The 13,599-nt window shown below is 33.0% G+C and overlaps 1 protein-coding gene across 4 annotated transcripts; it reads right to left on the reverse strand.

Annotated features, from left to right (window-relative positions):
• Nucleotides 1–855: 855 nt before the first annotated feature.
• On the reverse strand, nucleotides 856–11,468 carry LOC106639479 (tyrosine-protein phosphatase non-receptor type 2). 4 transcript variants are annotated; one of them, XR_016293681.1, is made up of 9 exons: nucleotides 10,367–11,466; nucleotides 7,355–7,516; nucleotides 7,011–7,273; nucleotides 6,462–6,687; nucleotides 6,222–6,371; nucleotides 5,982–6,141; nucleotides 5,669–5,843; nucleotides 3,379–5,581; nucleotides 856–1,443 (listed from the first exon to the last, which is right to left on the reverse strand). XR_016293681.1 is itself a non-coding variant. In XM_014353123.3 (9 exons), exons 1-9 carry the CDS (start codon nucleotides 10,703–10,705, stop codon nucleotides 1,386–1,388), a joined length of 1,641 nt encoding a protein of 546 aa, XP_014208609.2. In that variant the 5' UTR covers nucleotides 10,706–11,466; the 3' UTR covers nucleotides 856–1,385. The 4 variants fall into 4 exon arrangements, 3 of the variants coding, with proteins under 3 accessions (XP_014208609.2, XP_089454366.1, XP_014208608.2); XM_014353123.3 differs by having other exon boundaries at nucleotides 5,474–5,581; XM_089598240.1 differs by lacking the exon at nucleotides 856–1,443 and having other exon boundaries at nucleotides 3,244–5,581; nucleotides 10,367–10,437; nucleotides 10,513–11,468.
• Nucleotides 11,469–13,599: the final 2,131 nt, after the last annotated feature.

Here is a 13,599-nt window from a genome sequence, read left to right on the forward strand (position 1 = left end):
TAATCGATACTCCATCGACCAATGCCCCGGCGCAGGAGAACATCGATGATTTTTAAAATTGTCAATTTTGTTCTAAACAAAATAAATGTTCTATTGTGGAAGTTCACAGGTTTGTATCCCCATTTATGCTGTTGCAGAAATCCATGTGTAGATATTGTATAATTGAACATAGCACGTTATGTTCTATTAACAATAAGTTAACTTACTACAAGCGTTTAACAACTAACTTCGAATACTGTAACATATTAGTACTCCACTTCATAAAATATTGTGTGAAGCGTCCATATCTGCTTGTGATTTAAAAAAACTAATTACTACTGAATACGATGAGGCTCGGAGTTAAAACTAAAAACAGCAACCAGTGACATTTTACATCTGAAATCGAAAATGCGATTTATACATCTAAACTCTTGAATCATTTCGTCTACAGCAATATGTTCAGCGAGAGATTTATTTTATTGAAAACCATTATTACTTATAATTCTTGAAAAATACGGACGAGTTAAAGTATTTGTACTGTATACGTACATTAATTCACTGTTTTATGTACAGAAATAAATGAAAGTTTAATAATGTATGAACAGGTAAATGCAATTTAAGTTTTGTGAAAAAAAAAAAAATTAAGAAGACACACTTTAGTACATTTTTTTTTATTATTATTAATTAATTACTACAAATTGCACACGGAACGTAATTTGACATTTATTTCTGCGTATGTGATTTTGTAAATTTGTTAAAAAAAATCATTTAGTTATTGAAAAGTTCTGCACGAAACAGCCTATTTCTTGATTATTTACAATAGTTCGTGATTAAACAAAAATAAATTTTGAATGAATAAAAAAAATTTCACTAATTTCAAACAATTCCGCCAGAAAATTGACTATCTACAAATTAGCTCTTCATGTATACATAATGAAAAGATTTCGCGATAAAAGACACAGATGGATGTTTATGAAATATTTGGTATAAATGTCAATTACCATCAATGTAAGCGTATTCGATAGCTGCAGTAAAAATGTTGTATGTAAATGTAAAAAAAAATCAAACAAAATATTTTTTTTCCATACATGTGGATGAAATGTTCATTATATTTTATTGTATTTTATTTTATTACCATAACGTGTAAATAATATGGTATGTACAGGCGCATAATCATTAAAAGTTCATTGTAGATAAACAGCGCCAAACATTGTTTACCTGAAGGAAACAAGCTCCCGACAATGTACATTTAGATACCACGGGCTTTGCTAACTTATTCGTATAATATTCTCAAATTATACAAAAATTCATTGAACTGGTTGCCAAAATACGATGAAAAGGACAACTTTCGCGGGACTTCTGCAAAGCAAATGTTTATCGAGAGTTGTTGCAATTGTCCTGAAGAGCTAACTCGACGTCTCTGTCTCTTCTTGCGTGCTCTTTTCGCTGCTATCAACTTTAGATCTGAAAGAAATCAATTTCAAAGGTTGTGGTCAAATGACGTTAAAATAAAAAAAATAAAAAATAACTTGTTTTCACAGCAAGATAGTATTGAATTTTACTACTGGTGTTGCAAATTATAAAAATAAAATTAAAAAGGGTTCTGTGTTTTATGCTTAAAATAATATATAAATTAAAGGTCTAAAGAAATATTTTTTTACTATAACGATATAACCAGGGCATTATTTGTACACACAAGACTGTATTTACGTATTATTGCTTATTTGTAATAATTTATTTTCTACCATTAGAGACAAATCGTAAAAAAATGAGATAAAATTAGTGGCTGTTGAGAGGAGGCCAATCAAAGTATTTTTGTTCATATTTCTTGGATGATCATTACTTATTCATCTGACAACCTCCTCATAAGACTTAACGTTTAGAACATCTTAAACATTCGACAGGGTCATTTATGGAGATTGTGATGCTTTAAAACACAATTTCGGAATATACTCAACTGTCGTATTGTTTTGTAGCTCTTTCTTTAAAAAAACAAGTGTTCAAGAATCGATTATGTTAAAAACTACTTTCTAAACAATTTTTTTCATTGCGGCTTAGTTTTATCCAAAAAATATACTCTAATAAATACAACGAAACAAAACGAGAATTTTATACACATATAATAAATAGTACACTCATTATTGTGAGTACAGAAAAGAATTGCAATTTTCAAAAACATTTATACGAGTTTTCACTGTTTTATTTCTTCATTTATGCTCAATCGAGTCAGAAATGCTTTTTGCCATTAGTCGCTCTACTTTCATCCTCATAATGCTGTCTTACATTGAAAAGAGCTTGCCCATACTAGTTTCTAACAGCATATTACATCGTGCATAAATATATCGATACAGTAACTACGAAGGATTGAGTAGCGAGAAATAGTTTTTCTGTCATCTTCAATATATTGAATAAATGATTACCTACTTTTTCGCTTAGTTTAGTTGGCTTGAAAATACGTTTTCAAATTAGATTTTGTTTCCTATAAGTAGTGATTTAATGTTATAAATGTTCAATATTTCTTCCATAGGTATACATAGAACTGTAAAAAGTTTGTTTTAAAATCAACAGTTCAAAACTGCTAAGAAAAAAATCGGGATATTGTCAATCGTCAAAAATTTTACGTACTTGTTAGATAATTTTTTTTTTTATCAAAAAAATTGTTGTATTCATCGTGAGAATTTTGAGCTAAAAAATTTAGTCTTTTTTGCTCTCAAATGCATCATGGAAGTGTAAAATTCAAAAAATGTCAATAAAAAGTAATTTTGAAAAATATAAGTTTAATAAACTTTCTCACTAGCAAGAACGAAATACGGTTTTGAGAGATCACTGAATAAATTGTCTGCTGTGCTCGTCTATGTTTTTTTCAATGAGAGTATAGGCACTTGGCTATGTTTCATTTCACGTTACTTAGAGTGTCTCAGATACACCATTGAGTTATTTTTTATTAAAGAAACATTAGTTTTAAGTCAAGATTTAAGAATGATATTTTTGTTTTTAAATATATTAAACGAAATCCTTTTAGTAAGAATGAGGCACTCTGCTTCTTTTTGTTTCTTTAAATCAGATAGACACGTGCACTCTTAGTTATTCAACATGCAAACGTTTTTCTCGTGTATTTTTTTTTTTTTTTTTTTTTTTTTTTGGAACTTTGATACAGCACCGTGTCTTCACGCTACACTTCTCGCTTCCATTTAGGTTTCATCCACTACGTTTTATTATTTATAATGAAATATGAATGTTAGAAAAAAAAGCAAGACAAATAGCTTACTTGTATAAAATAAATATATATCTGTTTATACATTTGTATCTATACTTTTTACGTTGTGTATACAGCTAAGGATGGTACGTTTAATGAATAAAAAGAAAAAACAGTCAAGTTTTTAAAGAAATGTTACATACGTTTACTGATAACTCACATTTTCAGCTACAGTCACTAATAAAAGCGCGCAACTAGTTCGATTATTTCTAAACTATTACTCTATTTTTTTTGAAATTTTTTTTTCTTTTCTTCAAATAAAACACATGATCGAATCAAAAACGACTAACAAAAAATAAACTAAGTTTAGTTCACATCGAACTGATCTGCACTGATTTTCTCGCCACTCAGTTGAACATAATAATCTTGAACTCGTTCTCTCTCATTCATAAGCGCTACTACGTTCACAAGTGTAAAAATTGCTTTTTTTTTTAAAGATTACTAGCTTTTTCCCTGTTAACGTAATTACTATACGTATTCCCCTCATTTTTGCTTTCATTATTTCTTCATTACTTTTCAGAAATATGTACTCAGTCTTACGGTCACAATCGACGACACTCCGTTTCCTTTTACCTCTTCCTCACTTTTTTATTACTTGCATTACGATTACTATTTTACATTCATAATATCGCGGATTATCCCTGATAAAAAAAAAAAAAATTGTGATAAATAAAACAAAGTGGTACCTTTTTCTCTTTTGCATAATCGTTCTAGTATATCACGAATAATTGTTCATCGACGATTCAACAGTGTTGAACTGTCAAAAAATTGATTTATATTTCAGTGTGAAACACCGTTATTAAAAATATGTACTATTACGTTCAATAATTGTAATTTTATCGCAAATCAACGAATCAGTATGTAAATCTTTAACTTAGCACTATATACTTTAAATCTTGTTACAAACATGTTATAACTTTGTGTGAAAGTGCAAAGAAAAAATATGTTGTGAAAAAATATGCAAAAGAAACACCCAAAATCAACTTGAATATATGTTGTATATAGTATCTTTGAGATTGAATTTATGTTAACAAGTGCTTCTTCTATATGGTATTATACTCTTGTGATTATTAATAACGCTGCATTCATAAATATTATAGATTAACAAAATTCAAAAATTAATCTGATGTAAAATGTTAATTAACTAACCAAAGTTATAAATATATGTTTGCTTAAATATTATAATTCTGGCTACGACTTGCATACATGTAATCTGCATCACAGTTGATCACAGAGAAACTACCCATACATAATGCATAAATATTGATTCCATAAAATTACAATCATCAAGAATAAGTAATAGCGTAACACTAGTGTCATTGCTCGATTCTACGACAGAAATTCATTATATATTTTTTTTAATACACGTGCATGCTTTAAAACACCTAGTAAACCTTGAAACGGTAAAGAAAAAATCGCGAATCTTTCGTTTAACAATCCACGGGTGCGCGAGGTCGTACTGCATAAAAAGTTTTTAACTAGAAAGAAAGGAAAGTCGCTTTTTTCTATACAAAAATGATTTCTCTTCTATCCTATTTTAAATTAATGTTATTATCAAAAACTTGTTGGTTTTTAAAAAATAAGTCACATTCGAAACAATGTTTTTAAAAAACTCTAAAATTTTTTTTCCCATTTTTTTTCTACAATATTTAAATCATACGCGCGAATTATTATATTTTTTGGACGACATGTTTCTCTTTTGTAATATTCCTCATGAAAGCACTGAAATCATAAAGGACCGCTCACGGCTGTTTGGGTGGTACTCTCAGCTTTGATGAGTCGCCAGTAACTCACCAAATTTTTAATTACGCAACTGAGCTAAGTATCAACCGCTCCTAGTCCTTGTTTGTTTTTATTTTTTTTACTAACGTCAACTTTGTGTAAAAAAATATGTTGTCTATCGATCAAAATAAGCGGAGTGGGATCGAAATTTACCGCGTCGTCAGGACTGCAAATGTCCGCTTTCTAGTTTACGGTTTATCACGAATTTATTTCGACAATGATTACCGACGCTTTCACTAAGACGTTAATCTTTTTGAGAGTAATTAGTATCCCGTTTCTCTCGTATAATGGATTCAATCAATGCTGTTAAATCGTTTTACCACCCCTAATCCTGTAATTTCTATGACATTCATTTCTTTATAGAGCGCCTAGCCACGGAAATAATAGTAGCCGTAGATAAACAGCACTCCCCCACCAATAATAGCGGCGCCTACAGTAATTGGTGAAAATAATGACCTCTTGAATTTCTGCCACTCTTCGGACTCGTGTTGTTTCCGCTTGATCTCTCGTAGCTGCGTTTCGAGCCGCTCGTTCTTTTCCATCCGTCGTCGGCGCAATTCATTTCTATGTAAAAGAATAAAGAAATGATTAGTTACACAGTAATACGGGTCAGTTTCTTCAAGGATTCCTAGACCATTGTGTTGCACTTACGATTCAGGGCTGGACGGCGAGCCGATCGTTTCGTCAGTAACACTCGTACTTGGATCTGCACTCGATGCGTCGTCATCATTATTGTTAGTGTGATTAGCCATTGAATTAGAATTACTAATACCACGTGGGGGCTCGCATGGCAATGGTTTATTGGGTGGATTGCTTACAGGGTTTTCTGCAATGTATAATTAATACTTTGAGATATTAAAGTATCAAATGAGAAAAAAAAATTTGTTATTTCAAAAATAATTATTTATCATAAAGTGTTAGGGTTAGTACAAGATGATGTTTTAAAATTGAGAAAAGAATGTACCATTTTCGTTATTGGGGCTAGGTGTCTGATCTGACTTCATGCTACGAGTTAAGGACTCGCCCCTCGGTGGTGGCAGTGGGGGTGGTTCGTCATCATCTTCCAGTGACGAATTGTTTACGACGTCGTAATGATTAGTCAATGTTTCATCGCTACCGATCGTCTGCAATGCAACACCCATATTTTTCAGAGTCATGCAGGATAAAAATACAAATAACATGGTTGACAAATCAATGTAATTACGTTAGTTAGAGGTAAATGTTTCGATCCTTCTATTATGGCAGCGTAAGAGAACCACAATTGATCCGGCGTTTGAATCAGTCCCATCCGCGATCGTCTCATTTCCAGCAATACTTCCCTCACGTTTACTGAATTTAATCCATTTTTCTCTATCTACGAAATAATTCAGAAAATCAACATGTTGAATCGATAGAATTGAAAAAAAAATTACTCGATTTCAAACTCAAACGTAAGTGCACGTACCAATACCAAACATGTATCAACTAGACAAAAAGTGCCCGATCTGCCAATACCCGCCGAGCAGTGAACGACAGGTGGTCCGACGTGCTGATCAAGGGCACCGGACTGTCTGACGTCAGCCAAAAATCTTAGGAACGCCATAGGACTCTGTGGCACGCCAAAATCCGGCCAAGTAGTGTAGTGAAAATGCAGGATTTCTCTGCTCTCGTTCGTTCCAAGATTCGTTAGTCTAATAAAAGAGAGATAGTTTTTTTTTTTAATAACGATGCTTAATTAATAAACGATCGAAAGATAAATGGATTCACGTGAATTTCAGACGCATATCATTTTGAAAACAATTGATACCGAAGAAAATCAGATGTCGTTTCGAATCACCGGTAAAATCAGTTATGGTAATTTACTTATGTCTGACTGTTACTTGGAAATGGTAGGGTGCATGAATTTATATGCCCCAAAAATAAAACTATCGGGATTTCTCTTGAAACTAAGTAACATCAACTGAATGAACCCAATGAGCAAAGGCCATAGTTCTCATAAACTTGCAAATGTTACCTTAGCGTGCTGGTCGTGTAATCCGTCGCTTTGGTCTTGCTGACAAACTCAACCTTGAGCTCAACGTCCGAAAACGTCATCGTGGGCTCCGTCGAGTTAGCCAGTGGCCAGTACTGATGGCACTTCACCTGGTTCTTCTCGATCACTTTGTTCAGCATTATGATGCTTTTGCTGTTCTGCTCCCACACCATGAGCCAAAAGTGGCCAGCTGTACTCGGCAAGGGACCTTGCGTCAAGATGTATTGCCTATTGGCCCGTTCCATCTGTTTTGAATCGCATGATTTATGTTTTTTATCGACAAATTTAAATATATTTTTCACGTCAACTATAAGACTTGTGTTTACCCGCAAAATATTGGCGTTGATATAGTTACATGGACTCTTCTTGAGGATGATTCTCGAGTGATCGTACGGCGACACATCTCTGTAACGATTGAGGTTTTTGTTCTCTGGCTTTTTGCTCTCGTCGCACGTGTATTTGTAATTGTTGCACTCGCTACGTATGTACTGTAGAAAAACAAAAAAAGAAAACTTGTTAGATTTTTTCATCAATTTTATACCAGTAAAGATTAAAAAAAAAAAAAAAATTGAAGATTTCACGCTTGTGACCATTGTAGTCAAAGAGACAAAATGTGTGTGACGAATCGAGTATTCTTATGTAACAATTATTAAGAATAGCTAAATGAAAAGATAGATGTTTCAAAGCTGCAACTACACAAAAAACTTTGCTCTTCAAAACAAAAGTGTGGCTGTAATGAGTCACTGAAGCAGCGACTGTAACGAGGTCACTGGCGGAAAAAAAGTCATGAATTTTCTGCAGCTAACTCGAGAAGGAAAAATGTCAAGGAGGTGTCGAAGAAATGAATAACAGTAAGTTCTTCTGCTGATTTCTCTATTTTAGCTCATCGTGCAAGTATTAATCAATGCAATTATCGATTATTGGTTTGTCAATATGCTACTACGAAATTTATGAGTCACCGAAGATTAATTAATAATTTTCGAACAAATACTGAGAAGCTATTTTAAAAATTTTTTTCATCAAATGTGTTTTATAACGAAAGTATTCGTATAAAGTATCAATACTTGAAACAAAATTAAGTTTGAAATTTTATCAAACGCGTGTGAAAAAAAAGAAAAAAAAGAAACAGAAATTTAAAGAATTTACAGTATAGATGGATTGCCTTGGCTTAATTTGAGCCTGGAAACAAGGTTTTTTCTGTATGAATCAGCAATAATAGTACAGCGCAGCATGAGAAATTTTTTTTTCAAATATATTCGTGTGCAAAAAAACTTTCTCGTAGTACAGGTTCATTGACTCGACGGGAAAGGGATTAGTGACCTGTCGAGGTTCAAGCCACTAAGTTGAATTAAATTAAGTAAATTGTATTATAGTTCTACTTTATTAGATTTTAGGACTTTCTTTTATGAAGCAGTGGAAAAAAACTTTAGCGTAGACTCCAGGAAAATCGATAAGTCGTGATTAGATTAAAGTTACCGTGCACGTTCAGTTTGAAAAATTTATTACTGCTGAATGTTTAAAGCGGTTTTGAAAGAAGACTAAAAATTTTTCTTTATGAATGTTGAATAAATTGATTCATACTGATGATTTGGCGAAAGATAAGCCTTTTATCTTACCCAACATTTAATTATCAATAAAATATTAACATACATTTTATATTAATGGGTAGATTTACTATTAAATTTTTGCAATTGAAAAAAAAAACAATCAATGGCAATACCCAAAAACTTTGGGGACAAGATAATTTTTTTTTTTTAGAGATCCTCCCGAACATAGAGATGTATTAATCCGAGCCTAGTCAAAATTACACTTAAGAAAAAAAAAGTCAAAGAAACAAAAGGTAAAAGAGAAACAAGTGACCTGATACTTCATATAGCGGGTTGCATTATCAAGTGTAACTCTACACTTCCTCTGAATCATACCCCTTTTTATACACCTACATTATAATGTATACAGAAACGAGCCATGAAAGCAGCATTTAAAATAAAAATAGGAAGTATTTAGGGACATGAAATTTTCGTGTAAAAAGTGCAATTGGTGATTTATTGTCGTAAATTTTTGTGTTAACGCAAACAAACATTTTTTTCTTTGATTAAATCTCAAAAATCACAGCACGATCTACTAATATTATTAATATTTTTATACCATGACGGTTCTTTCCTCAAAATAACCAATTCGTCATTACTTAATCCCTTATTAATCCCTTAAGGGACCGAGAAAACGTTTTGAATGATTAGATATCTTACACAAATACCTAGTGGTACCCACAGTGAGAGGATTGTGCACTTATACAACAGCAAGAGTTGGAAAATAACAAATTCTTAAGAGATAGAAATGAATGTAAAAACAAAAGAGGCCTTTTGTACATCGGCCTTCGTTGACCTGTATATACATATGTATAAATGTGCAGTATACTACATATTGGAGTAGTGAGCGATATAATAATATATGTGTGTAATAAATAAGCACAAGAGAGACACGACGCTAGGATGACGAATACCAAGAAGGATGCAGGATTATATAGATATATAATACATAAATAAATTAAATATTGTACATAAAAGTTGAGTGAAAATAGTAAAAAAAAAATCTGATCTACTTACTAAATATAAAATAGCTAGCTGCCGGCTAATGAAGTGCTCATTATTTATTACCAGCAAGTGATGAAGAAATATATTTTTCATGAGAAGAAAGTTACATATATACCGTATACTTGCATAGAGTTTTGATAAGAAAAAAATGATATGAGTACTTAATCCTGTCTGTACTTGTATAGATGCAAAAATTATTTGCTAACATGCATTCATGAAGAAAAAAAAAACATTAAAACGCACAGTATTTGAAATTGATTTCAGTGTGAAAAAGAAAATTCATGAATAGTGTACACTGAATCAAGCATCTGCAAATATAATTTTTTTAAGTAGGTAAATTCATTAACGAGTGTAGTGTACATCATAAATATGTGTTTTATCATTTTGTGTATAGGGCTAACGCTGCAGGCAACCTTTTTGGTTTTTTAACTTTAAAGAAGTAGTGCATACAGATGCTGGAAAAAGGGTCAAGGAGAGAAAGAGTCAAGCACACTTCCTCTCTCTCTCTCTCTGGAGCATCAGAATTTAAGAATCATAAGAAATGAGAAATGAAGATGCAATGCTTAGGTTATAAGTAAAGTACAGCAGCCTCAATTCTGGTATGTGTACTCCAATTTATCTTTACCCGGTGTATATCACAAACCTTGATATAGTCCCTACATACAAGCTCTAAGAAAAAAAAAAATAAAAAAAAATAGAAGCAATGAAAGTACCTATAATACTTGTATTTAATAGCACACTACTGACCTGATAGAGGATGGGCCAAGCATTTTTAGAGTTGATCTCTCGGTACTCGGTCTCCACGTTGCTGCTCGTACCTGTAGTACCATTGGCACCAGTTTTACCAGCCTCACTGGGACCTCCTACGATTCCATTTCCACTACTCGCTGTACTCGTAGCCGGTGTGGTGCTGTTCAGTGTCATATTTGTTGTCGACAACAATGACGACGAGGAGGACGACGACGACGAGGTGGTGGTAGTGGTGGTCGCCGAGTTCTCATTGCTGGTGTTGTTTGTCTCGCTGCTGGTCATTTTATCCAATCTTTCACAGACGAGGAAAGGAAGAGGAGATGATACAAGGTGCATGAGGGGGTTTGTCGTATGGTCCGAAAACTGCTTTTTGGAGCAAGTGTATGCGTGTGGGTAACTGTATATGGTATATATCTGTAAGCAAGTATAAAGCAGGAGACAGGGAAGAGAGGAAACAGGGCGAGGAAAGGAAAGAAAGAGAGAGGGATTGTACAGTGTGTATGTAGTAAGTATGTACCCGCAAGTACCTCTATACGTATCGTTGGCACTGTTGGCAGCGTAGCACCACTAGCACCAGTAATACGAGTATAGGCAGCTCTTTAAATTCAAGTATTTCAAGCACCTATCACTATATGCTTCCGTGCTATATTTATTTGAACACAACGAAAGTAAGCAGCCTGCGGTTGAGGCATTTAAGTATAGTTTGTTGTCTTCGCACGAAAAGCTTCATCCATTCATTTTCGTCGTCTTCTTTGGAATGGAGTTCGGAGTCTCGCAAGTGCATATGAATGGTGACGAAGGTAAATCAGCGATGAGGCTGATGAAGTCAATAAGCCACCCAAAACAAAACGAAACTTCAAAGAAGCACGCACTCGTGCTCAAATACACTTTTTATAACACACACAGCTCCGTTTTGTCTTCTTCTGTCGTTCTGATTTCTGATGTGTCTCAAAAAACTCTAAATGCAGTCTGCAATCTGCATTTGCATGAAGTCTATACAATACAGGCTGTATTCCGCAAATGCTGCCAGCCAGCACCACCCAGCAGTTAAGTTACGTAGGTCGTGGTAACGCCACATGGTTGGGCGGCGCTAGCGTCAACCTTTGCTAATTAGACAATAAGTAATTCATTACTTAAATTACTAAATTACTAAAGTACTGTCACTACCATGACCTATACGGGCTATACGTGACTTAACTGCTGGTGCTGGGCTGCTGGTTACGGAATACAGCCTCTGAATTTATCATTCTAGTAAAAAGAGCACGGTGTAAGATATACGTGAAATTATGTGCAGTAATTTTAGTAATCACTTCTAAGTACTTAGTCCCAATAGTCCCATACGGTCGATTTTATTAAACCATATAAGTAAAGCAAAATGTGTGTACTTTTAGAGGTCGATTTTTGGGTAAAAGATCAACTATAAACTTGCCGCAAACAGCAAAAACTATGTCAACTTTTTATTGCCTATTTATTAAATAAGTTGCGGCTGGTTTATAATCGATTTTATGACTACTAGTAATAATTATTTAGATCAGCGCCATCTAGCGTTGCGGATTTCTGAACTAAAAAGTGGCCCTAAACTTTTGAACCATAGCAGTAGCGCTTAGAGCCATTTGATCTACTATAAACCAGCCGCAACTCATGATGAAGCTATAAAATGAAAAAATAACGATACGTGTGTTTTTGGCGGCAAGTTAACAATCTATCTTAAACTCGAAAATTTATCTTCAAAAGTCTAAATACATAGAAGGTCAATTTTATGGTTAAAAATAAATTGATAACTTGCCGCCAAAAACACATGTATCGTTATTTTTTCATTTTATAGCTTCAGCATTAGTTGCGGCTGGTTTATAATTGACTAAGTAGCTTCAACCCTGATTGCTCTGACTCAGAATTTTAGGAGCCACTTATGGCCAAAAAATAAAGACCGCGAGATGGCGCTGATCCAAATAATTATTGCTATTTACAGGAAAGTCACTTTACTAATTATAAACCAGCCGCAAGTGATTTCATAAATAGACGATAAATAGTTGACATTTTTTATGATACTTGCGGCAAGTTTACAATCTATCTTTTATCCAAAAATTGACCACTACAAGTATAAATATTCTACTAATCTTATATGGCTTATAAAATCTACCATATTTACAAAATTACAATACTTTAGACCTTTTACTATTAACTCACGGAAGCACAGTCCTTTAACTTTATAGTTTAAATAAACAGTTAACTTATGTAATATGTACACACCAAGATTTGTGTTACAGAAATCTTGAACAACGAATAAATATATACGTAAAGTACTCAGTCCATAAGAGACAACTGAAGAAGAAAGACTTAAAAAAGAAGTTCAGTCACACAGGAAGAGTCTCCTAAAAATAGAGCATTGGATCTCACTTAATCAGAGAAGGTTGGGTTCTTTGTTTATTTATAATACTTAAAATTTACTTCTTTGTAGTAAACGTATTTTTTATTTAGTGAGATCCAATGCTCCATTCTTAGGAGACTCTTTGTGTGACTGAACTTCTTTTTTAAGTCTTTTTTCTTTAGTTGTCTCTTATGGACTGATTACTTTACGTATATATTTATTCGTTGTTCAAGATTTCTGTAACACAAATCTTGGTGTGTACGTATTATATAAATTAATTGTTTGTTTAAACTATAAAGTGAAAGGGCTGTGCGTCCATAAGTTAATGGTAAAAGGTCCAAAGTATTTTAATTTTATAAATATGGTAGATTTTATAAGCCACATAAAATAAGTAGAATATTTATACTCGTATTAAATGTAAACTTGCCGCAAGTAGCATGAAAAATGTTAATTATTTATCGTCTATTTATAAAATTATTTGCGGCTGGTTTATAATTAATAAAATGACTTTACTGTAAATAGCAATAATTATTTGGATCAGCGCCATCTCGCGGTCTTTATTTTTTGGCCATAAGTGGCTCCTAAAATTCTGAGTCAGAGCAATCAGGATTGAAGCTACTTAGTCAATTATAAACCAGCCGCAACTCATGATGAAGCTATAAAATGAAAAAATAACGATACGTGTGTTTTTGGCGGCAAGTTATCAATTTATTTTTAACCATAAAATTGACCTTCTATGTATTTATACTTTTGAAGATAAATTTTTGAGTTTAAGATAGATTGTTAACTTGCCGCCAAAAACACACGTATCGTTATTTTTTCATTTTATAGCTTCATCATGAGTTGCGGCTGGTTTATAGTA

Source organism: Copidosoma floridanum, unplaced genomic scaffold (genome assembly GCF_036245765.1).
Source record: "Copidosoma floridanum isolate Cflo_tuat_1 unplaced genomic scaffold, Cflo_Japanese_pri ptg000006l, whole genome shotgun sequence".
NCBI lineage: Eukaryota > Metazoa > Arthropoda > Insecta > Hymenoptera > Encyrtidae > Copidosoma > Copidosoma floridanum.